General features: G+C 36.8%; 1 protein-coding gene across 9 annotated transcripts in view; it reads left to right on the top strand.

The window, feature by feature from the left end:
- Wac (WW domain containing adaptor with coiled-coil) overlaps positions 1-26,882 on the top strand; it is a 74,322-nt gene that overhangs the window by 33,646 nt on the left and 13,794 nt on the right. For 7 of the 9 annotated variants that reach the window (XM_087896303.1, XM_087896304.1, XM_087896309.1 and 4 more), the window contains 4 exons: positions 5,179-5,285; positions 10,344-10,459; positions 11,285-11,397; positions 16,637-16,945. In XM_087896303.1, the coding sequence (XP_087752429.1) occupies positions 5,179-5,285; positions 10,344-10,459; positions 11,285-11,397; positions 16,637-16,945 (645 nt within the window). The remainder of the gene's footprint in view (positions 1-5,178; positions 5,286-10,343; positions 10,460-11,284; positions 11,398-16,636; positions 16,946-26,882) is intronic. The other 2 variants (XM_087896307.1, XM_087896306.1) reach the window with 1 other exon arrangement.

Below are 26,882 nucleotides of genomic sequence, written 5' to 3'. Positions count from 1 at the left end.
GGTAAATGTCACAAAACCCACCTCTCATCATTGCCCTTTAAAGAGACCTTTAATTAAGGTGCTTATTCCAACTTTTTGGTTTAAACTTGAGTCTCTTAAGAGACTAGTCTTATCTTACTAAAGCTGTACTGGGGAATATTTCAATAATGCTGAAGTTTTATTAGTAATGTGCCAACAGCATAGAGAGGACACTATAAACCATAGCTTGGTTTCTATTTGCTGAATTGGATGAAACACTGTTGAGATTATCTTAGCACATATATGTTATCTGTTACTGCTCCTTTGAAAGATCACCAAGTTTCTGGGTGTAACTGAGTTGAATTGTGATGGTTCTCATTCTTGTTATTCCCCCAAATGCTCATTCTTTGTTTACCTTAGTTGTTTGTTACAGTAAGAAAAGAAAGGTTTTTTTTTCTTCTCACTCTTAAAATATGTAAGATCATGGGGTTGATACAGAAGTAAATATGAGATTAAAACATTAGGTTTCATAAAAATTGTGCCTGGCACTATTTTTGGGTAGGATTCAAGCTTTAACCATCACTGCTACCATTACCCTGTTCTTGGGAAGTTTACTCCTCTGCCTGTTATATTGCTTAAGTTTAGAGAAGACAGTATGCAGAAGGTAAACTTCAAATAATGTTCCCTCCAAACGCTTTGCTAAATTATCGCTTTTATTGGTTACCTTTGTAAAGCTTATGTTTTAGTCTAGTGGATGTTGATGCTTAAGGTGTTTAATTTTGACATTCCATCTGAAGGTCTATATTACTTGACCTAAAAGCTAACCGATAAACTTCTGTCAGCTATGAAATGCTTATGGTTTTTAAGGGAAGAAGCTTATCAATTAGTCAATGTTTGCCAATACTTTAGTTTCATTGATAATCACTACAAGTAGATTTCTGCATCCTAACTTTGTTAGAGATCAGGTAGACTCTACCCACAGAATACTTATGTACACAGAGTAAATTATTGTGCCTTTAGCAAACCTCTTCTTTGATCGCCTGTAGATTTAAACACAGTTTTTTGTTTAAGAAAATTAGCAAATAAATGTCAAAGTAGAACTCTAATCCAGCCTTCATTAGTAGGCTGGTGTCCATTTCAGACAGCAGCAGTGTTTTTTTCTTATCATTATAGTCATTGTTGTATGAAAATCTGTGGAAGCAACAGCTTAAATAGTGTATAAAGACATTCTAGTGGCTCATATTTTTATATATCAGCAAGATGGAAATTTTAGCACATGTAAGTCTTAATTTGGTATAATAGTTGTTTATGATAATTGTAATAATAGCCTTAGGGCAGTGGTTCTCAGTCGGTGGGCTGCTATCCCTTTGGAGATTTAAAGACCTTTTCGCAGCAGTGGCCTCAGACCATTGGAAAGCACTTTTTTTTTTTTGGATTTTAATCGAGCTCTACATTTTTCTCTACTCAATCTCCCTTTCAACCCTCTCCCAAGGTCCCCATGCTCACAATTTACTTCTAGATTATTACTAGAGCTGATTGGAAGTCAGATGTACTGGTTATACTAAGAAAGTAAGATCCTCAACAATAGATAGAGATGTATAGAAAGAGTCAGAATACATCTACGAAGTGTCAGTATCATGCTTCTGCTTTAAAGCCAAAGTGATGTTTGGATATAAAATGAAATTTTAGTTGTTGAAGGTGACATAATGAGAAAGGTAGATCTGATGATTACGTGTAGTCTGTGGCAGCGTGTTGCTATGAAAATATGTTGACCTGTAGATTTCGTCTGAGATAGAGAATGAGGTTTCAGAATATTTTGAGGCTTGTAGAATGGTAAACTCTACCAATGGTAATAAGATTGTAATTAGTAGGGCTTGATTTATGCTATTACGTTTTTCCTTTGTCAGGCTGTGGTAAGCTCATGTAATTGACACTCCTGATGCCAATAGGACTGATGTGTTTAGAAGAGTAACTTCTAGGGGGTTTAGTGGAGTAGTTCCTATTGTTGGCCAGCAGCCCTCTAGGTCATGTGTAGGTACTAGGCTTGAGTGATAAAAGACTCAGAAAAATACTTCGGATACAATAAATAGGATTATTCCATAGCATAGGCTTTTTGAACAACAGGTGTATGGTGGCCTTGGTATGTGCCTTCTTGGATTACATCGCATCATCATTGCTATATTTTAATCAGTAGCCCTCCTATACACAGATGATAAATGGGCTGAGAAAGAAATCAGAGAAACATCACCCTTCACAGTAGCCACAAATAGCATAAAATATCTTGGAGTAACTCTAACTAAACAAATGGAAGATTTGTATGACAAGAACTTTAAATCTCTGAAGAAAAAAATTGAAGAAGGAATCAGAAAGTGGAAAGATTTCACATGCTCTTGGATAGATAGAATTAACATAGTAAAAAATGACAGTCTTACCAAAATAATCTACAGATTCAATGCAATGCTCATCAAAATCCCAGCAAAATTCTTAGCAGACCCTGAAAGAACGGTACTCAACTTCATATGGAAAAGCAACAACAACAAAAATCCCCAGAATAACAAAAACAATCATGTACAGTAATAGAATTTCTGGAGGCATCACAATCCCTGACTTAACTCTACTACAGAGCTACAATACTGAAAATAGTCTGATATTGGCATTAAAAACAGACAGGAGGACCAATGGAACTGAATCCAAGACCTGGATATTAATCCACACACTTTCAAAGACCTGGTTTTTGACAAGGCGCAAAAAATACAAAATGGAAAAAAAACACATCTTAATGTTTATATTATGTCTCAAAATGCATAGTAAATTTTTAGTTATGAACTAGTAACAAAAATAATTTTATGGTTGGGGGTCACCATAATATGCTGAACTGTGTTAAAAGGTTTCAACATTTGGAAGGTTAAGAACCACTACCTTGAGGCCCTTAATACCATCCCATTGTCATTGATTTGTTTTGAAGCTTCAGGATCTAATTTGTGGTCCTTATCATGATGTTGATTTTCTAGAGTAGAGAAAGATGCACATGGTGCAATATGAAGGAATCCAGGATCATGCCTCCTAGTGTATTCTACCTAGTAGCCTATGAACAATACCTATCATTCCTCCAGCATCAGATTTTGATAGTAGCTCTGGAATGCTATCTCTTGGAAGCTCAAATTAAATTTAAAATTGGCTTGATGTAGTTTTATCCCTATCAACTGCCTAGCACATAGAAAATTTAGACTCTCAGTGGGAAACTGATGTTCAGCACAAGCTGCATTTTGTGCACATAGCTTAGATAATGGTGAGCTTAGTGGTGAGTAGCTCTTATTAGGAAATTTTTCTGGAATTTAGGTTCCCTCATTAATATGAACTGTTGAGATAAACTGGTGTGAAACTTGGAGATCTGCCTGCCTCTGTCCTGCTTTGGCCTAATTTTGATTGGTTTCAGATTTTATTGTGTTGTTGTTTTTATTTATTGCCTACTATATCTAGAAAAGTGATTTATTAACATATATGATTATAACTGTAATATAAGTAGATGCAAGTCTTTAGGCTTTGCCACTGTTACACTTTTGTGTGAATTTCTTTTATTGAATTGCCCATATTGGCGCTAGATTAACTTTGCCAACCATACTAATGGTTAATCCTCTTTGTCTTTTGTGACATCAGTAGTTTTTTTTTTTTTTGAACATTTGAGTGTATTCGTAGCTTCACTTATAAAAGGACCCATAACCAAAATTTAATCTTGGCTGTAGCTGTCGCTGATTACTATTTGTTAGGCACCGATGTTTGTGTATTACCACGCCAAATTCATCTGCTTTTGACATCTAATGGGGATTTGGCATTCATATACTTGCTCCTGTCTGTTCTGGTTTTGAATAGATCAGCTGACAGTTTCTGTTTGGATCTCTTGAATCTCAGTAGTCGTTCCCATCTCTCTCAGTTCATCTTTCTTTTTTCTTCGCAATTCATGGACTACAGGATCATTACCTTAACCCATCTGAAACACACTTCTCTTAGTCTTTATTCGTTATAGTTAGCATTTATACTGTCTCCAATACTTTCTTTAAAATGCCAGTTATGGCCTGGAAGTGGTGAATCACCTTAAATCCCAACACTGGGGAGGCAGAAGCAGGATGATGTCTGAGTTTGAGGCCAACCTGGCCTACAGAGTTCCAAGATAGCTTACACAAAGAAACTTTTTTTGAAAAACCAAACAATAAATGAAATGTCATTTATATTTTCCCTTACCTGAAAAACTGAAATGACGTGGAAACATTAACAGACATGTATTGACTCTTTTTATTTAAACCATTTATTGATGAGTTTTTGTTCATATTTAGATTTATGCACCTTGGCTTTTATTTTATTTTCCTGGTGTCTTTTGTGTTGATGTGACAGACAGTACTCTGTTGAGCTATGTTCCAAGCCCTCTACATTGACTTTACCTAAAACAGTAGTGGAGAAACTGTTACCCCTGGTGTCCTTGGGGTGTGAATTAGTAAGACTCTGGTCATTGTTAAGAACGTTTAGGTAAAGTTGGCCCTGTCAGGAGCAAGCTTTTTATGTCATATTTACCAATTTGAGTAGGTTCCTCCCTTAGATTTTAAACTCTTAAAAAACTTGATGTTATTTTGGTTTAGGAATTTTTCAAAACCATTAAAAGAGCAAATTTAGGGATTATTTTTAAAAATCAGATTTCAAAAATACTGAAAACAGCAAGTTTTCTCTAATCTCTTGTCTTTAATCATTTGGGTTTTCACATTCCATTCAAAACTTGTTATTGTGGTTCCCTTCTTTGTTGTTTTTTGTTTGGTTTGGTTTTAGAAAGTCTCCACAATAGTCATGGCTGTCCTGGAACTCACTATGTAGAAAAAGATGGCCTCAAACTTACAGAGATCTTATTGTGCCTGTAGAGTTTTAGGATTAAAGATGTGTATCATCGTGTTCAACTATGCAGTCTTATTTTTAAGCCATGTCTATTTATAGCAGGATCAGACACTTTTTTGTAGTATAAAAAGCATGAGTTGAGCTCGGTGTTATAGCATACACCTATAATTTCAACATTGATGCTAGGATATATGAATTCAATGCTCATCTGAACTAAAGGGTTACATGGGATTTTTTTCATGTTCATAGGATGTGATAGTCAAATAATATTTACAGTGACATGGCTGTATATATTAAAAAACCTATGACAATTATGGTTATTCTTTGTTCTTCCTCTTTAAGGGACCAGTTACTCGCCACAAGAAAATTCACACAACCACAGTGCTCTTCATAGTTCAAATTCACATTCTTCTAATCCAAGCAATAATCCAAGCAAAACTTCAGATGCAGTAAGTATTAAACAATATTCAGTTGGTTAAAAAGCTGTCTGTCGAAATGAAATCTTCTTAGATGTTGTCTTTTAATTTTTAAAATGGTTCAACTGGATTTGAGCTTAATGTATATTTGGATGTATTGCTCATATAACAAGAAACATTTGCCTTTGTTATATGTGAAGCTCAAACAATACCAACTTTGTAACATGACGGCCATCTTGTTGGGGTTTCTGTCCTACCCGGTACCCCACAGCCGGTAAGTCCCAGAGAAAATCAATCACACAGAGATCTCTATAAGTTATAAAGCTGATTGGCCCATTAGGTCAGGCTACTTATTAGTCCTTGTAACTTATATTAATCCATTATCATTATCTATGTTAGCCACACTGGCTCAGTACCTTTCTCAGCGTGACAGCTCACATGTTGCCTCTTTGGTGGTCTGCGCAGGAATGGCGGAGGGAGCTTCCTGCTTGCCAGAATACTCCCAGTCTCTTTGCTCCACCTCTACTTCCTGTCTGGCTTTCCCGCCTATACTGCCTCCCTGGCCAATCAGCGTTTTATTAAAATATGATTGACAGAATACAGACAGTTCTCCCGCACCACAACTTTTCTAAAGTTATTTAAGGTTTGTTTTTTTTTTTTAGTGATAAATAAATTGCTTGTTTATTCTCTGCTCTGAACTTTGTACTTTGCCAGAGAGTGAAGACAATATCCCATTCCTAAAAGGCATAAAACAAACAACCATAACAACAACAAAAAAGCTCACAATTTTAAATACATTAACAAACATTGGTTAATGAAATAACTGTTTATTTCAATGTGGGTCCAAATGTATTTGTTTAGCAGGAGAATACTTTCATTTGTAGCTCATTTTCATGAACTTGATTGTGTGTGGTGTTGGTGACAGGAATGGTAGCAGTTCAGAATGTTGGGAAAGCTGATTTTGGGATCCTTAAGAAGACCTCCCATCTCTCCCACCAAGTTGTGTATAACTTAGCCATTTTAAGATATTTTTAGGTTTTTGTTTGTTTGTTTTTGTTTTTGAGAAAACAGGGTCAGGGTAGCTGTCCTGGAACTCACTCTGTAGACCAGACTGGTCTGGAACTCACAGAGATCTGCCTACCTCTGCCTCTTGAGTGCTGGGATTAAAGGCGTGTGCCAACACTACCTGACTCACATTGTTTAGTCTTAAGAAGGACAACAACAGTTAAAAGACAGTTAAAAGTGTGGAAGTTGATGGAAAAGATGGCATATGCCAATAATATCACTGATACAGGAGGCAAAACTGAGGGAATTAGCAAAATCTTGTCTTTTAAAAGAAAAACAAAAAACATAACAAGAATATTTGATAATTTAGGGAAAGGGAAGGAGCTGTTCACAGACTAAAACATCAAACCTGAATATAGTGTCTGTGTTACCAAAGAAAGTGAATTTCGTAGAAAACAGTGGAGAACCAATGAAATATGTCATGCAGAGCAACTGTAGATTTGCAGTTTTAAAAGTTAGCACTATTAGGACTGTCAAATACAGGAAAGAGTTAAAAGCAAAGCATTTGGAGAGATGACTCAGAGATTAAGAGCACTTGCTGCTCTTCCAGATTACCAAAGTTCAGGTCCTAGTAGCACCACTTTGATAGCTCACAACAAACTGTAACTCCAGTTCAGGGTATATGACACTTCCTTTGCCTTGGTGGGCATCTGCTCTGCACATATTGTACATATATACATACAGACAAAAACACATAAAAGATTCTCTGAGAATTTTATATAACTCAATAAATTTTACCTTAAATGATTATGGTGTTTTATTTGGTGTTGAAAGGCATTGCATTTTCTTTTGTCAAGTTGGGTGGGACTATACATTCCTATAGGAGATTGGGATGTTAAGAGTAATATTTAGTTGACTATCAAATTAGTAAAATGTAGAATAGTTTACGATACTGTAAGGAAAAAAATGATGACAGTTATTTTATCGCCAAGATTCCAGTTTCTCTCTCTCTCTCTCTCTCTCTCTCTCTCTCTCTCTCTCTTTTAAGATTTATTCATTAATTTACTATGGATATAGCATTCTGTCTTCATGGTATGCCTGGAGGCCAGAAGAGGGCACCAGATCTCATTATGCTCATTACAGATGGTTGTGAGCCACCATGTTGTTGCTGGGAATTGAACTCAGGACTGCTGGAAGAGCAGTCATTGCTCTTAACCTGAGCCATTTCTCCAGCCCTGAGTATGTAGACTTTGAAACAAGGGCTCTCTGACTCATTTAGGGGAAAAAAAAAAATGTGCTCGAAGGCCAGACTTAGAACCAAAAAGGAAGAAAAAATTTACTCCTGTTTAGAAACAACACTTAGGATAGGGCTGGAGGGGAGGCTCATGAAGAAAAGGCATTTGCTCTTCAAGCCTGAAGACCTGAGTCCGATCCATGGAAAGGGAAGAAGGAACGTGAAAACACAGCTACTTGACAGTACCCTTCTGACCTACTCATTGTGGCTTTCTTACCTCCCCCATCATGCACAAATTTGTGTATATGTTGCACATAAGTCCAATTAAAAACAGAACACTTCCGGAAACCCTCTGTCTTCTAAGTATCCTACCCTAATTTTGAGTAGCTGGAAAGTGCTTTTAGCTCAAACTTTACATTCATGTAACAAACCCTCTTTTGTTATCAGCTAAATGGCTCTTGATATTTTGGAGTTCATTTGAGTATACCGTATCTTTGCAGACCTTCCTTTGGAGACAGGGTTCCACTGTAGCTCCACTTGGCCTGCTACCTGTTATATAGAGCAGGCAGACCTAGAACTCAGATCCATATGACTTTGCTTCCTCCTGAGTGCTGGAATTGAAGATATGCTTTGTCACCATGCCTAGCTCTGCAGCCAGTTTTGCCTGGAGACAGACACTCTCCTTAATTTACTAAAAGATTTGTCAAAGAATTATTAGGACTTCATGAAATTTTTTGTTAATAGGGAAGGCCAGCTTTGCTATTTAATGAGCTATTAGTAAATCATAAGTTAATATCACATTTCTGTAATTTTAGGAAAATTGATAGTATGAACAGTTGAGTAAGTGGAGATAACTTTTTTGAAGAAGAAACAGCCACATTCATGTAAGAGATCTAAAAGGTTTGAATTTAAGGAGAGAATAGATAGGTATCTTGGTAGAAGTTCCTTTTGTGGGAGGGTTTAGGCATGGTTTCACTATGTAATTAATCTTGGTTAGTCTGGAATTTGCTTTGCAGACCAGGCTGGCTGCAAAGCCTTAGAGATCTGTCTTTAAAATCATGCATTCATACGCCTTTCTTACTCAATTTATGTAAACTTGATGTTTACTATATTGAAGATAAAAATTATTTTAATGCTCAATTTAAAATGCCAGCCAAGATAAGCGTGTTAATATATGTTAACGTTTTAATAGAAGGTAACCTTTCTGAAGAACATCATAGATGTTTCCTATCCAGCTCGCTCGCTCGCTCCCTCCCTCCCTCCCTCCCTCCCTCCCTCCCTCCCTTCCTTTCTTTATTTTGGGGCATGCCTTCATTCACAAGTCCTCCATAGCTTCTGAGTAAATGCCCCTTTGATTCAGATAGATTGAAGAAGGAAAGGGTAGTCATATGGAAGAAACTCGGGTTTTTCCTCAAGTATTTGTAATATTACCTGGAGTCTGTGACTACATGTTAAGCTTAATTTAGAAAATGTGAACTGTATGCAGGGCTATAGTTTGTTAATTTTAGATACTTTTTGTAAAGTCAGGAATGTTGACTCCTGCCATTACACATTGGTATTTTTAAATTACACCATTGCTTAAGGGATTTTTATACTTGGTTCCTTAATAGAAATGGTGTTGATGATGTTCATTATTTTGCAATTGGGGAAGGAACTTGCAACTTACTTTGTACAGTAAGCTATTCCATTTGTACAAGCTGAGATTTGATGCTAGTGTTGTAGACCCTTACATTTCAAGGCTATGAACATTGTGTGGTCGAAGACTGGGTTTTACCATTTTACATGTTTTGTGAATTTTGAGGAGTTATTTTTTGTTTGCTTGTTTGTTTGTTTTTGTTTTTTTAAAGATTGCTTAAATGTAAACCAGTGCTCAAAAGTGAACACTGTTGTTTAGCATCTCTTTCCCTTCCTCTACCCCATGCACCTTCCCGGACAGGTCTTCTGGTAAAAGAAGCACAAAGTCTATATATTCTGATACAGAATGTTGATTCCCTTGAGACAGCAGACATATTGCAGACTATTACTTTGAAGAGCACTGGTGGTTTAGACACTGGTATCTATCTATTCTGCTGAGTGTCTGTTTATTATTGGCCTTAATCTTAGTATGTTTCTCTGACCAGTCTCTCAACCATTTATCACTTCTTGGCTAATGTTAACCTCTGAGCAAACATTTAAAGGAGAACAGCCAAAACAAAAATACATGACAGTTTCTGGATAGCTTGGGGTTGATGAGCCAAGTACTTGGCTTACCTGCCCCCCCCCTTTTAAATCTTATGCACCAGTTCCATGTAACCACTTTGCAGATTTCTCTAATTTCATCATGATTTCACATGGCCTATCTAGTATCTACACAGAATCAATTGAGAATTTTGAAGATTAGTTAAGAACTATACTGCTACCTTGTGTTCTCCATTAGACAAGATTCTTCTTAGTACTTAGTTTATGCCATGGATTTCAAAGGCAAACAAAATTCTCAACTTTTTGTTTGTCTTAAAACTTTTGGTTTCTTTTTCACTAAGTAACAACACATAATGGTAGGCTGTCCTTTAACACTGTGTGCTTGCTGTTTTCCTTCTGAGTTTAGAAGTAATAATTTCATGCCTTCATGTCAGCATTACCCCTTCCCATGTCACTGGTTTTGCAGATAATGCTACTTATAAATTCAAGATATTAATCATCTTGTGCTCTTCCCAAGCCTAATAAAGTAATACAATTATCTTTCTAGATATAGAGGTTTTAATAGACACAGTATTCTAAAATATATATATGTTGATATAAAACTCAATGAAGTTTTTAATATTTCATATCAAGTGATTAAATGACATTTTGTAATTTTTAAAATTATTTTTAAGCCTTATGATTCTGCAGATGACTGGTCTGAGCATATTAGCTCTTCTGGAAAAAAATATTACTACAATTGTCGCACAGAAGTTTCACAGTGGGAAAAACCAAAAGAGTGGCTTGAAAGGTATTTGCTTTTTAATCTGGTAATACTCCTTACTTAATTCTGAAGGTCAGCATACTGTGACATTAAACAGTATCTTTAGGTTCTACATAGTGAAACTATTTATTCCCTTAGTTTTGGTCATGGTCACATTTCTGTGTTTTCTCTTCATGTAAAATAATTTCTTGAACATACAGGCAACCATTTATGAAGGCATGTGAACACTCAGTATATTTGATAAAATATTTAGTAATGTTTCATTTGACATTGTAATAGAGGTCTTTATTTTATTTATTTAGAGGCAAAATTTGCTACTTAGGCTGTTCTAGAATTCTATCTCTAGCCAAGGCTGGATTTGAAATCCTAATACTCCTGCCTTTACCACACTTTCCTTGTAGACCCCCCCGCCCCCACCCCACCACCACACACACACACTGGGTTTTTCTGTGTACCTTTGACTCTCCTGGAATTTGCTCTGTAGACCAGACGGGCTTCCAACCCACAGGCCTGCTTCTACCTCCTAAGTGCTGGCTTTAAAGATGTGTGACAACATCTTTTTATTTTAATAGAATTCTTTATGTAAAAACTTTACTACAATTTTTAGTAGAACTATTTTCGGGAGTTTAGACTGGAGTTAATATGAATAGCTAGTAGTTTTCTTTGAAGAGCATTCTTAGTTCTCTGTTTGCTGTATTTTATTTTGGAGACTAGTTTCAACTGCAAACCATTTTCCCTTATATTCTTCCATGTACTGTTTTGTTGAACATTTGGTAAGAAAAGTTACTACAGAGACTCAAGTACTTCATGTCACTTTTATTCATAAACTGATGTTTGATCTTTTCCTTCTAGAGAACAGAGACAAAAAGAAGCAAATAAGTTGGCAGTTAATAGTTTCCCAAAAGATAGGGATTACAGAAGAGAGGTGATGCAAGCAACAGCCACTAGTGGGTTCACCAGTGGGAGTAAGTGTTCTTTTGTTGTCTTTCTAACAGTACTTTTGATTTGTTGTTATTGTTTGTTTTAATTTATCAATGCCATCTGCATGTGTAAATTGCAATGAAAATATATGTGATTTCTGTTATCAACTTCAATTATTTTCTAGAAAGGGAAACAGGTTCAGGATGAATAGTGGTATATGTGGTTCTCATTAATACAAAATTGGTAAAGAGCAAGATTTTACTTTTCAACGTACTAATAATTGAGTTCTAGCCATACAGATTGATACCGGTGCACTACTGAGATTTTGTTATCAATGAGAAGTTATCAATATGTTAGACGGCACAAATTTGGATTTTGTTTGACAGCAGTAACACAAAAGCAAATTTTAAAACTTTTGTTTGTCATTTTCACTATAATGTTAGAAAATCACATCAAATAGTAACACTTTATTAGAAAATAAATTTCACAATTGATGTTTTGCCTGACTCTGTACTGAGCGCACATGTAGTCTAGGCTATACTGTTGTTTATTTCAATATCTCACATGTTGTAATATGTTTCGGTGTATCCCTGATTTATAATAGTATTCCTGGGATCTAACTCCATTATCTGTATTTAGAAGTTAATTCCAGTGTGTTTAGAGATCTATATAAATTGTGATCTGTGGCTTCACAGAAACATTAACATTTATTATAGAAACTGTTCTTCAACCTATATTTAAGGTACGTCGTGTACAACCAAGTTTCAATAAGAGGTATTTATTCTTTGATAGGAAAATCAATTAGGGTGAACTTCTTAGTATAGCTACATTAAATCTTCAAAATATGAATAAAAGGACTAATTTAAAGTATTAAGTTAGAGAATTACATTTCATTTTGAGACATAAATCGTGGGTTTTAATCCTTTGATGTTCTTTGTCTCAAACTGAACAAAAAGGAGCCAAAGTTTTTAATCTTGGTTAATTAAATAGCATATAGTTTGTTGTTCATGCAATTGATAGCCTGGCAGGGGGGATCATGTAGGAGTGACACATGTGGACTAGAAAAGAACTTTTAAAATCAAAACTTAAGGAAAATCTATTGTGCTTGTGAAATAAGTCCTAGAATTAGAAGGTACTGAATTGGGCCAACTGATTGTAACTACTTTTAGGCTGGTAGTTCTCAAAAAGGAAAGGCTATGTCTCCATTTCTGGCTGTTTCTTATATGTTCCTTAACTGAGTCCCTCTACGGTCCATGGATCTGTAGCTAAAGTCATGGTGTAGTATATTTTGTTTTTTTATTTTTAAAATTTCAAATGTCTTCTCCAGGCTTAGAGTTTATAAATAAAGGTAAACTGGCTTGGACTGCATGGTTAATATTGCTGCTTGCATTTTAATATTGCATAACACACTTCTCCAGCACCTTTTTACTTTCATTTTTAATGATTTTCATTATTAATGTCTTTCCCTTTGGGAAATTTTGTGTTGCTTTGGTAAAGAATAAAAATGTACAACAAAAGTAATTATTTTTTTAAAAAATCTATTTATTTATTTATTTATTAATAATTTCCACCTCCTCCATTTTCCCTCTCCCTCCCCCCACCCACTCCCTCTGCAGTCCTAAGAGCAGTCAGGGTTCCCTGCCCCACGGGAAGTTCAAGGTCATCCCCCCTCCATCCAGGTCTATAAAGGTGAGCATCCAAACAAACCAGGCTCCCACAAAGCCAGTCCATGCAGTAGAATCAAAACCTGGTGCCATTGTCCTTGGCTTCTCAGTCAGCCTTCATTGACAGCCACTTTCAGAAAGTCCGGTTTGATCACATGGTTCATCAGTCCCAATACAGCTGGCCTTGGTGAGTTCCCATTAGATCAGTCCCACCGTCTCAGTGGGTAGACGCCCCCCTCGCGGTCCTTACTTCCTTGCTAAGGCGCCTGAACTGTCCTTGTCCCATAGCCACACTGATGGATATCTTGCATATCATCATAGAACCTTCATCTGGCGATGGATGGAGATAGAGACAGAGACCCACATTGGAGCACTGGACTGAGCTCCCAAGGTCCAAATGAGGAGCAGAAGGAGGGAGAACAAAAATAATTCTTTGGGAAGAAAAAAAATCCCTGCCACCACAGAACCAGAAATTCCATTGTGCCCTACTAACCACACCGAGAATAGGGAAGTTAGAGATTTACTATATATCTGATTCCAAGGATGAAATTCCTACAATTCAAATCTCGAGGTTGAAGCCATTAGGGGCAAGAATTTAGTTAATAGATGTAGAGAAATAAGAATGGTACAGTGTATTGGGAAAAGAGTAATTTATCAGGGCCTTCCCTTTTGGGAATGTTATGAGGAAAACAGGCCCGTAACATATAGTGTCTGCTTCCCAGAAGTCCCCCCCAACCTCCAGGGTCAGGCATGTGGATAAGAGTCTCCATTCCCTTGGGGACTTGAGGAAAGTTCCTGCTTGGTAGAAGTCATTCTTCTCTCTGGCAAGAGGAACTTGTGGGCCTTTTATTAACCTGTGGCTGGTGCCTCTTGTCAAGGTCAAGGCTAGCTTCCTCAAGCCACACCCCAGCTCAAGTTCCTTGTCTCCTGTTTAATCCTATGTGCAATTACACAAAGTGTAGTCTAGCTGGGTCATGGTGGCAGATGCCTTTAATCTCAACAGTTGGGAGACAAAGGCAGACTTATCTCTGAGTTCAAAGCCAGCCTGGTCTACAGAGTGAGTTTCAGGAAGGCTCCAAAGCTACAGAGAAATCCTGTCTAGAAAACAAACATAAAACAAAAAAGTATAGGTTTTTTTTTTTTTCAATTAAATGCACTGACAGCCAATCTGATTCACCCTCAGTTCATGTCTGTCCTACCCCATCACCACTCCCCTCTACACTTCCTCTTTGGTACCTGAACATGCTCCCTCCCCCTGCAGAGCAGGTCCTTGGCAGTAAACTCTAAGAAACAGTGATGAACGGGTTATTTTTTGTGTGTGTATGTTTTTATATGCTGGCATCTTATTCATGATTTCAAAAGAAGGCATGCTTATAATTTTAAAATTTAGAAAGGCTTTATATGGTGGTGTACAACTTTTAATCACTGTACTAGGGAGACAGACACAGGTAGATCGGTATAAAAAAGGTAGAATGTTAAACTTTTAGTCTCTCGACCTAGGAATATTTTTGATATACATGCTTTGTTTACTATTTTTAAACTTTTTTTTAAAGATTGGTTTTTATTTATTATATATACACACACTAGAAGAGCACACCAGATCTTATTATTAGCCACTGTGTGGTTCTGGGAATTGAATTCAGGTCCCCTGGAAGAGCACCCAGTGCTCTTAACCTCTGAGCCACCTCCCCAGCGCTTATTTTTTCCACTAAGTTATATAAGCTGCTATAGTAATAAAATCAGTATTCCTTTTAGTTACTTGACACTGTCGTTGTGTGTGTGTGTGTGTATGTTTGACATTTGAGTAGAATAGTGCTTAGAATGTGTTCCCTTCAAGAGATGAGTGGAAAGATTCTTACATGCTGAGAGGTAGAGTTTTTACCACAATCTGATATTGAAAATTGGACTGCAGCACTTCTCTTCTTCTGGATTATTTCTTTCTGTACTTAATAGTATGATTTCTGTAAATTTAGAGCAACCTCAATCGAGATTTCTTACTGGTCTAGGGGTATTTTGGATCTGGCTGTTCTTTGTTAGAGAGATTGTCCTGTATTATAAATCATTATACATGTTAGATAAGCTAGTCTTTCATCATGGCGTTCAGAAAATTCTGGAGAGCAGTGGTACTGATAGAGGCTCTTCTGAAAATACCTGCTGTCTTGTGATGGATGGTAGGAAGCAGTTGGTGCTCCATTTTCTTCATCTCCTATACTATGCTGTCTTGTTGACTTAAAATTTTAACATTTTGAACATTTTGACCTTTATATGTTTTGCTTTTAGTTACATAGAACTAAAAGGGGAATTTTTTTTTTTTGGTAAAGAAAAATAAAAGTTGCAGGTAATTAAAATGGTGTTATTTCTGATGAGCATGAGAGTTTCTATTATAGGTGCATCTTCTTTTAAGAAGAAACTAGAGTAAGATTCAAATAACATTTTGTTAGTACAAGATTGTAATTTACTGGTGTGTGTGTGTGTGTGCATGATTTTGTACACCACTGTCATAAACTCATCTGTTTCTGTTATTAGTGAGTTGTATAACATACTGAATTTATATATTCAATAACTGGAGAGTTTATTCTGATATAATTGAGGGTCTTGAGTGTAGTGTGGTATTTTTATAGTGACAATTTAAAATTTACTTATGCTTGAGTTTTTTTTTTGGTTCCTTCTTGATCTGAAGATTTAGAAGAGCTGTAGATTAGGAAAAAAACATACTCAACAGTGGGCATCCTTTATGCAACTGTCAAAACCTGTCCCATCCTTTTATTCTTAGGGTGTTTTTTTTCTTTGGAAGTTTCTTTCTGACAGAGGTTTTTTGCTTTAACTAATGATCTTTGTCTACATACTTTTTAAAAATTTCCTCCTTTTGTATTATTTTGTGGAAGCACCGTATCAGAATTTAAATTATTGGCAAAGTTTGAACTCTTTCTTATACTTTGTGAGTTTAAATGCTTCTGATATAATTGCTGGTGATAAACTCATTTTTCTGATTATGCTTACATATGTTGGACTTCAGAAAAGCATGTGAATGTGAAATTGTCGGTGTTATTAAAGATATTTTACTGATTTATCTATCTATTGTGTAGCATATACAATTCAGTATATGTTTAACCATCTTAAATCATTGGAAGCCCTGATAAAACACTTTAGAGTCCACATTAATAGGTTTAGTATTCAAAAAAACTGAAATTATTTATGCCAATGTTCTCTTCTAATTCAACCACTGAATAATTCTGTTAACTGTGAATCTACGACCCGTATTTTTTTTTTTTTTCAAAGAAAGCTTTTGCCTTTTTATTTTTGGAAACAGTTTTTTGAGTAGAATGTTAAAACTGTTTTAAAAGTTTTTGAAATAGTTTAACTCCAAAGAATCTATTAAACAATTTGACCTATTGATTCTGAGTATAGATTAATACTTGCAGTTGTTAAAACTTGCTGTATTGATATTTATGCCATTGTAAAAACTGCAGATACTAACTGGCTTGCAGTTTTATGAAATGGAACATAATTGCAGTTATGTTGCTCAATTAGCTGATGTTCATAACACAGGATTCTAACAGCATGTTTTTCTTCCCCCTTCTGTCATTCCAACATCTCTTTTGCGAACTGTGAACTACAGTGGAAGACAAGCATTCCAGCGATGCCAGTAGTTTGCTCCCACAGAATATTTTGTCTCAAACAAGCAGACACAATGACAAAGACTACAGACTGCCAAGAGCAGAGACTCACAGTAGCTCTACGCCAGTACAGCACCCCATCAAAGCAGTGGTTCATCCAAACGCTACCCCAAGCACTGTTCCTTCTAGTCCATTTACGCTTCAGTCTGATCACCAGCCAAAGAAATCATTTGATGCTAATGGAGCATCTACTTTATCAAAACTGCCTACACCCACAGCTTCTGTCCCTGCACAGAAAACAGAGAGAAAAGGTATGCTGTTATTACTAGATACTGCACGTTGAATTATAGTTTGTAATATTCTTTCTTTTGGCTCAAGCAAGATCTTAATTATAAATTATTTTTCAGTCTTTTAGAGTGTTATTAGGCAGACTTAAGTCTAAAAATAGTTGTTTGGGTTTTCTTTTAATAATTCTCAGGACTCAATTTTTTTTTTGTCTTTGATACCCAAACCAAGTATTCAGCTAGTAGCACTTACCAGTCTGTGGTTTTAATAACATGTGGAATTCAGATGGCACAGTGCATTCCTTTTGCATTTAATATTTTTCAGGTTTTGTGCCTATTAACTAGTTAGCTTGTGAGTGAGATATCTCTGTTTTCTCTTAAAGATATTTTAAAGCATGATTTTCCACTTCAAGGAGATACTGGCCTCAGCTGGTGTATTAGAAAACTACAGCATGAAGCAGAAAATAAAATGAATCAGACCTCACTTCTATTAGACCTCAGATCTAAGAATTGGAAGGAAATATTGTAACCCAAACTGCCATCCTTATTCCAATATCCTTAGCATGCTCGAAAGTTAAAAGTTGTGGCAAGAGCTACTTGGGGGTGGTAGACACTACAAGCATTGTTAAAATGTCCCCTTTTATAAGGCTTTCATAATTCAAGCTTGCAGATCAAGATACGGTTTTTACTCTCAGGGAAGTTGAAAAGAATCTGTAACCTATTCCAATATATGTGTACTAGAAATTGGTGATTCAGATCAGGGTTGATGTGTTGGTCTGTGTTAGTGTGCTATAGTAAATGATGTATAAGCAGGATCTTTGGTTTACTGACCTTCGGTGATGCTGTGGGCCTGGGCAAACAGTAAGACATTTGTGGTTGTTGTATAAGGTGGGGAGTGGACGCCTGAAATAATGGTGATAAATATGGTAGAGTTGGAGAAACACCTGCATTGGCCATTGTTATAAAATGTACTTGTAAAAAGAGAGGAGTGTGTGCGTTGTGCATCTAATTAAAGAATCTCACAGTAGGTTTAGATCTATTTAATGGAGAACTAGCAGTTTGTGTTTGCTTGAGGGACAGAAGAATGGGGAAACCTGAAACTCCTCAGTTTTGCAGGAAATAATGGTGTTATGGTGAACCAGTGTCCCAATATTTTCTCTTGTACTTGTTTAGGTAGGTGACTGTGACAATTTCTTGGTTAGCTTGTCTTATCATACAAACAAACAAGAAGGAATAGACAAATGTTAGATATGCCAGCATATCATATTTATCATGTAACACCCAATGACTTTTCTTAACAGCTCAAAGCCCCTCCTAGTTGTAATGTCCTTTCTAGAGTTGTGAAATCACAAAACAAGCAATGGACGTGAGTCCTTGTACCTTACTCTGGTTAAGGAAGCCTATATTAGATGAACTCAATAAATTGAAATTAGCAAGTTTTTCATTTAGTGATTTAAAGGAATGACTTGTTTTAAGTTGTTATGCTAAGACAAAACAGCTATGGAAGCAGACCTGCTCAAAGATCTCATGCTAGCTCATAGCACATCTAAGTCACATAGCTAACAATCTGGTTGAGAATGGAGCAAGTAGTCATTTATTAATATGTAGGGTGAGTTACTTAGTCTAAAATTCCTTATTTTGTTCTAGGTGGCCCCAGAGTAAGTAAAATATGACAGAGCCCCCTAGACTTGGTTTAGTTACGAATGACCTTTTGTTGTTGACATAAAATGGACATTAATTGACTAAAGTGGATCAAACTCAGTCCCCTATTCCTTGTTTTAAAGTACCTTTAAGGTTACTATCTTCTTTAAAGAAAAATGGGTTAGAAAGAGATTAAATTGTTGAATATATACTAGGCAATGTGGTAAAGTATGTTTTTTGTAATCAGGTTAAATTTGTTTGCAAAGTTTCGAAGTATGTTTAACCTGTACATTTTTGGTGACATTTTTGAAAGTGTAACAAAAACAGCTTTGTAAAAAGAATAATAGAATATAATTGCTCATAATGTGAGCATTGAATATTCCAAAAATGCTTGTTTACCTTTGTACAATTAGTAAAATTTCACTGTAGACATGTAATACAACTCTGTAACACATGCCAAAAAAAAAAACAAATTGGGAGATAAATATCAAATTAGAATAATGTATTTGTATAGAATGTTGCAAATGTGTTAGTTCTTTTAGTGTAGCAATTTAAGAATATCTTTTAACTCCCCTCATTTTGTGGGTGCTTTGCCAGGAATTGAAGGGAGACACTCACACAATAAACACTCTAACACTGAGCTATATCGACAGACATACTTTTAGCTTGCCTGCAAATTTTCTCAGTTGAATGGAAGTAACAATCGCAAACTATTTGTGTATGGTTATACACATATAGAAAAAGACATGTCTGTGCGCATGTGTGTTGACAGCAGGTGCTGTTGTTACCTTACTATTTTGTTTTTCTGCTATATATTGGTTCATGGAACAAACACTTGTGCAAAATAAGAATATAATTCTTGATTGGATATAGCAGTACTTTGGAGTTCCCTGTGTCTGTGCTCTCTGTTGTCAGAACACCACAGAGAGAATTAATTAGTATTACCTGATTCTTACAAGTCAGACTAGAAAAGGAATACATTCTGACTAGCTTTTTTTCTCCCAAGGGTAGTTTGGAAGAGTTATCAGAACTCTTTTCAAGTTTAAATGTAGATAAATTCCTCCCTCTTCTGACAAAAGTTGGAAGTACAAGTCAACAATTTACAAGTAAAAGCATAAACTTTCTTGTAGAAATATATTTTAAAAGTGGAGCATGCCCTGCTTTGTATTATAGTATATTTTAATATAATTTAAGCAATTATGATGAGCAGTCTATTAAGTGATAGCAAACTTGTTTTGCACCTTTTTTTGTTTGTTTTCAAGAGAGGGCTTTTCTGTGTAGCCTTGACTGTCCCTGGAACTAGGCTTTGTAAGCCAGGCTGGCCTTACCTGCCTCTGCCTTCTGAGTGCAGGGAGTAAAGGCCTGCCTATCCTTGTCTGTCTGTCTGTCTGTCTTTCTTCCCTCTCTTTCTTTCTCTCTCTCTCTCTCTCTCTCTCTCTCTCTCTCTCTCTCTCTCTCTTTTTCCAGTTACCTATCAATCAGTCTTCTATTTATTTATTTATTGGGCTACTCAGTCACTGGCTGCCCTAAAATTTTCTTTGTCAACCAGCCTGCCCTAAAACTCAGATCCACTTGACTCAGTTTCCTGGGATTAAGGATGTTCTCTACTGCTGTAATACATTCCACTTTATTTCTTTATGGTGATACCTATTAGTGTCATTTTTTTCCCCTGAGTTTCATTTATTTGGTGTAAAGAATAATACTGCAGAATTTTTAAGTTCTTACATTTGAAAGCTCTTGAGTAAACACAGCAGCATCAGAACAAAACTGAAAATTTTCTACCTTTACCAACATTACCCTGCCTATCAAGGGAGCAAACTCTGCAATGAAAGGAGAAAATAATGCCATAGGAATGTAAGTACTGATTTGATAATTCATGTAGTAAGTAAAATACCGTTTTTTTCTCTCTGAAGAAAGTAAAAGAAGAATGCTTTTTAAGGGACAGTATCTTTAAAAAAAGTTTTAATTATAATTTGAACAAATAAATATTAATGAATACAAATAAATAATAGGTGTCCTAAATTAAACCATAGTAGGTGACAACAGATTTTCCTAAAAATAAATTGTTATCATTTCAATAATGTTTCTTATTTTCCCAAAGTTTATTAAATTATAAAAGTTTCCATTTCCGCCCCTCCTCCCAACACCCTCCCACTCCCCCCACTCCCTCTCCTCCTCCCTCTCCATCCCTAAGAGCAGTCAGGGTTTCCTGCCCTGTGGGAAGTTCAAGTTCCTACCCCCTCCCTCCAGGTCCAGGAAGGTGAGTATCCAAACAGACTGGATCCCAAAAATCCAGTATATGCAGAAGAAACAAGTCCCAGTGTCATTGTCAATGGCTTTTCAGAAAGACTCCGGGCCAGCCACATTCAGAGAATCCAGCCACATTCATTAATCTGGTTGGATCACGTGCTCGTTCAGTCCCAGTCCAACTGGCCTTGGTGAACTCTCATTAGATCAGTCCCCTTGTATCAGTGGGTGATCGCACCCCTCGCGGTCCTGAGTTCCTTTTTCATGTTCTTCCTCCTCCTGCTCCTCATTTGGATCTTGGGGGGCTCAGTCCGGTGCTCCAATATGGGTCTCCCTCTGTATTGCCATCCATCGTCGGATGAAGGTTCCCTCTGGTCTTGCCTTCTTTGCTCACGTTCTCTTTCCTTCTGCTTCTCGTTTGGACCTAGGGAGTTAAGTCCAGTATTCCAATGTGGGTCTCTGTCTCTATCTCCATCCATCGCCAGATGAAGGTTCTATGGTGATAAGCAAAATATTCATCAGTATGGTTATGGGCTAAGGCCAGTTCAGGCACCCTCTCCTCTGTCCAGAGAACAATCTGGGGATCTCTCCTTGGACCTGGGATCCCATTTATAATCAAATCTCTTGTAAACCCTAAAATGACTCCCTTAGTTGAGATATAATCTTCCCTGATCCCATATCCATCCTTCCTCCCTCCCCCCCATCCCAGTCCCCCGAGCTTTCCCCATTCCTCCCCTACTCCCTTCTCTCTAACCCTCTCCACTTCCAACAACCCTCCCCCCCCCCCATGCACCCGAGGTTACCTGGGACTCTTGTCTATTTCCAATCTCCTGGAGGATAACTACATGATTTTCTTCAGGTTTATCTTCTTAATTAGCTTCTCTAGGATCACGAATAATAGGCTCAAAGACCTTTAATTATGGTTAGAATCCACGTATGAGTGAGTACAGACCATATTCCTGTTTTTGGGTCTGGGTTACTTCACTCAGTAATGCGTTTTCTATTTCCATCCATTTGCATGCAAAATTCACGATGTCGTTTTTTACCGCTGAGTAAAACTCTAATGTGTATATGTTCCACACCTTCATTAACCATTCTTCTGTTGAGGGTCACCTAGGTTGTTTCCAGGTTCTGGCTATTACAAATAGTGCAGCTATGAACATAGTTGAACAAATACTTTTGTAGTATGATAGGGCATCTCTTGGGTATATTCTCAAGAGTGGAATTGCTGGGTCTTGAGGGAGGTTGATTCCCAGTTTCCTGAGAAACCGCCACACTGATTTCCACAGTGGCTGCACAAGTTTGCATTTCCACCAACAATGGATCAGAGATCCCCTCTCTCCACATTCTCTCCAGCATAGGCTATCATTGGTGTTTTTGACTTTAACTAATCTGACCCGTGTAAAATGGTATCTCATAGTTGTTTTGATTTGCATTTCCCTGATCGCTAAGGAGGTTGAGCATGACCTTAAGTGTCTTTTGGTCATTCGAAGTTCTTCTGTTGAGAATTCTCTGTTCAGATCAGCACCCCATTTTTTAATTGGGTTAATTAGAGTTTTAGTGTCTAGTTTCTTGAGTTCTTTGTATATTTTGGAGACCAGGCCTTTATCTGATGAGGGGTTGGTGAAGATTTTTTCCCAGTCCGAAGGTAGCCTTTTTGTCTTACTGACGGTGTCCTTTGCTTTACAGAAGCTTCTCAGTTTCAGGAGGTCCCATTTATTCATTGTTGCTCTTATTGTCTGTGCTACTGGGGTTCTACCTAAAAAGTGGTCTCCTATGCCTATGTCTTGTAGACTACTTCCCACTTTCTCTTCTATCTGATTCAAAGTGGTCAGATTAATGTTGAGGTCTTTAATCCATCTGAACTTGATTTTTGTGCATGGTGATAGATATGGATCTACTTTCATTCTTCTACAGGTTGACATCCAGTTATGCCAGCACCATTTGTTAAAGATGTTTTCCTTCTTCCATTGCATACCTTTAGCCCCCTTGTCGAAAATCAAGTGTTCATAGGTTTGTGGGTTAATATCTGGGTCTTCTATTCGACTCCATAGGTCGACTTCTCTGTTCTTAATGCCAGTACCAAGCTGTTTTCAATACTGTAGCTGTGTAATAGAGTTTGAAGTCAGGGATGGTTATACCTCCAGAAGTTCCTTTATTATATAAGATTGTTTTGGCTATCCTGTTTTTTTTGTTTTTCCATATAAAATTAATTATTTTTCTCTCAAGGTCTGTGAAGAAGTTTGATGGGATTTTGATGGGGATTGCATTGAATCTATGGATTGCTTTTGGTAGAATTGCCATTTTTACTATGTTGATCCTCCCAATCCAAGAGCAAGGGAGATCTTTCCATTTTCTGGTATCCACCTCTATTTCTTTCTTCAAAGACTTAAAGTTTTTGTCAAATAGGTCTTTCACTTCCTTGGTCAGAGTTATCCCAAGATATTTTATGTTATTTGTGGCTATCGTGAAGGTGAAGTTTCTCTGATTTCCCTCCCTGCTTCTTTATCCTTTGTGTATAGGAGGGCAACTGATTTTTTGGAGTTGATCTTGTATCCTGCCACATTACTAAAGGTGTTCATGAGCTGTAGGAGTTCTTTGGTAGAGTTTTTGGGGTCGCTCATGTATACTATCATATCATCTGCAAATAACGAGAGTTTGACTTCTTCCTTTCCAATACGAATCCCCTTGATCCCCTTATGTTGTCTTATTGCTATTGCTAGAACTTCAAGCACTGTATTGAAGAGGTATGGGGAGAGTGGACAGCCTTGTCTTGTTCCTGATTTCAATGGAATGGCTTTGAGTTTCTCTCCATTCAGTTTGATGTTTGCTGTCGGCTTGCTGTAAATAGCTTTTATTATATTTAGGTATGGTCCTTGTATCCCCAATCTCTTCAACACCTTTATCATAAAGGGATGTTGGATTTTGTCAAATGCTTTTTCAACATCTAATGAGATGATCATATGGTTTTTTTCTTTCAGTTTATTTATATGATGGATTACATTGATAGATTTGCGTATGTTGAACCAGCTCTGCATCTCTGGAATGAAGCCTACTTGATCATAATGGATAATTTTTCTAATGTGTTCTTGAAATCGGTTTGCCAGGATTTTGTTGAGAATTTTTGCGTCAATGTTCATGATTGAGATTGGTCTGTAATTCTCTTTCTTGGTTGTATCTTCATGTGGTTTTGGTATCAGGGTAACTGTAGCTTCATAAAAAGAGTTTGGCAATGACTCTTCTGTTTCTATATTGTGAAATACCTTAAGGAGTATAGGTTTCAGCTCTTCCTGGAAGTTCTGGTAGGATTCTGCATTGAAACCTTCTGGCCCTGGCCTTTTTTTGGTCGGGAGGTTTTTGATAACAGCTTCTAATTCTTCTCGACTAACAGGTCTATTTAGATTGTTCACCTGGTCTTGATTTAACTTTGGTAAATGGTATTTATCTAAAAACCAATCCATTTCTTGTACATTTTCCAACTTTGTGGCATATAAACTTTCATAGTAAGATCTAATGATTTTCTGAATTTCCTCTGTGTCTGTGGTTATGTCCCCGTTTTCATTTCTGATCTTATTAATTTAAGTGTTCTCTCTCTGCCGTTTGATTAGTTTGGCTAGGTGTTTGTCAATCTTGTTGATTTTCTCCAAGAACCAACTTTTTGTTTCGTTGATTTTTTTTTTTTTTTTGGATTGTTTTCTGTGTTTCAATTTTGTTGATTTCAGCCCTCAGTTTGATTATTTCCAGTCTTATACTCCTCCTGGGAGAGTCTGCTTCTTTTTTTTCCAGAGCTTTCAGGTGTGCTGTTAAGTCTCCAATATGTGCTTTCTCCGTTTTCTTTAATTGGGCACTTAATGCTATGAACTTTCCTCTTAGCACTGCTTTCATTGTGTCCCATAGGTTTGAGTATGTTGTGTCTTTATTTTTATTAAATTCAAGGAAGACTTCAATTTCTTTCTTTATTTCTTCCTTGACCCAGGGATGATTCAGTAGTTGACTGTTCAACTTTCATGTGTTTGTATGCTTTCTGGTGTTCGAATTGTTATTGAATTTTATTCTGTGTTATTGAACTTTATTCCGTGGTGATCCGACAAGACACAGGTGGTTACTAATATTTTTTTGTATCTGTGGAAGTTTGCTTTGTTACCGAGTATGTGGTCAATTTTCGAGAAGGTTCCATGAGCTGCAGAGAAGAAGGTGTATTCTTTCCTATTTGGGTAGAATGTTCTATAGATATCTGTTAAGTCCATTTGATTCATTTCCTCTAGTAATTCTCTTATTTCTCTGTTGAGTTTCTGTTTGATTGACCTGTCCATTGGTGAGAGAGGTGTGTTGAAGTCTCCTAGTATTAGTGTGTGTGGTTTGATGACTGCCTTGAGTTCTAAAAGTTTTACTTTTACATAGGTGGGTGCTTTTATATTAGGGGCATAGATATATTCAGGATTGAGACTTCCTCCTGATGAATTGTTCCTGTTATGAGTATGAAATGTCCATATCCATCTCTTCTGATTGATTTTAGTTTGAAGTCAATTTTGTTAGATATTAGAATGGCCACACCCGCTTGTTTCTTAGGTTCCTTTGCTTGGAAAACCTTTTCCCAACCCTTTACTCTGAGTAGATGTCTATCTTTGTGGTTGAGGTGTGTTTCTTGTAAACAGCAGAATGTTGGATCCTGTTTTCGTATCCAATCTCTAAGTCTGTGCCTTTTTATAGGTGAGTTGAGTCCATTAATATTAAGTGATATTAATGACCAGTGGTTGTTGATTCCGGTTATTATTTGTGTGTGTGTGTGTGTGTGTGTGTGTTGTAGAGTTTGTGTGTTTCTCTTCTTTGAGTTGTGGTTGTGAAGGGTCGCTAGATGTCTGAGTTATTGTAGGCAGTGATGGCAATGTTGGATTCCTTGGGTTGCGATTTTCCTTCTATTAGTTTCTGTAAGGCTGGATTTGTGGCTACGAATTGTTTAAATTTATTTTTATTCTGGAATATTTTGTTTTCTTCTTTGATAGTGAACGATAGCTTGGCTGGGTATAGTAGTCTGGGTTTGCATCCGTGGTCTCTTAGTTTCTGCAGTACCTCTATCCAGGATCTTCTGGCTTTCATGGTTTCCATAGAGAAGTCCGGTGTAAGCCTGATAGGTTTACCTTTATAAGTTGCTTGACCTTTTTCCTTTGCAGCTCTTAATATTCTTTCTTTAATCTGTATGTTTTTGTGTTTTGATTATTATATGGCGAGGGGATTTTTTTTTGATCCAGTCTATTCGGTGTTCTGTATGCTTCTTGAACCTTCATAGGAATATCGTTCTTTAGATTGGGAAAGTTTTCTTCTATAATTTTGTTGAATATATTTTCTGGGCCTTTGATCTGCAGTTCTTCTCCTTCAATCCCTATTATTCTTAGATTTGGTTTTTTTTATTGTGTCCCAGATTTCTTGAATGTTTTGTGAAGAGAATTTTTTGGATTTGCCGTTTTCTTTGACCAGAACGTTTATTTCTCTATGGTATCTTCAGTTCTTCTATCTCTTGTATTCTATTGGTTATGCTTGATTCTGTAGTCTCCGTTCGTTTACCTAGGTTTTCCATATCCAGCCGGTTCTCAGTTTGTGTTTTCTTCATTGCCTCCTTTTCAGTTTTCAATTCTTGAACTGTTTCCTTACCTGTTTGATTGCTTTTTCTTGGTTTCTCAGGGTATCGTTCACGGATTTACTTATTTCTTCCAACTTTTTGTTATACTTCTCATCCATTTCTATACTCATTTCTTCAAACTTTTTGTTATATTTATCATCCAATTCTTTAAGGGAGTTATTCATATCCTGTTTCAGGAACTCTATTGCTTTCATAATGGCACTTTTTCCCACTTCTCCTCGATTAAGGTGTTCAAGACCTTCTATTGTAGGGTCGTTGGGATCTGGTGTTTTCATGTTGTTTTTCAGATTGTTGGACGAGGTCTTGCCTTGGCGTCTGCCCATCTCTTCCTTCAAATGCTCTTTATTGGATCTTCTGGTAGCGCGTCAGGTTCCCTTGTTGGGCAGGGACTTCACTGACAGAATGCCCCCTTTCCTCAGGCAGGCTATTGAAGCACAG

This window comes from Myodes glareolus, chromosome 14, assembly GCF_982192425.1.
Source record: "Myodes glareolus chromosome 14, mMyoGla1.1, whole genome shotgun sequence".
NCBI lineage: Eukaryota > Metazoa > Chordata > Mammalia > Rodentia > Cricetidae > Myodes > Myodes glareolus.
Note: the sequence above shows the minus strand (reverse complement) of the source record. Positions and strands in the feature narration are given on the sequence as shown.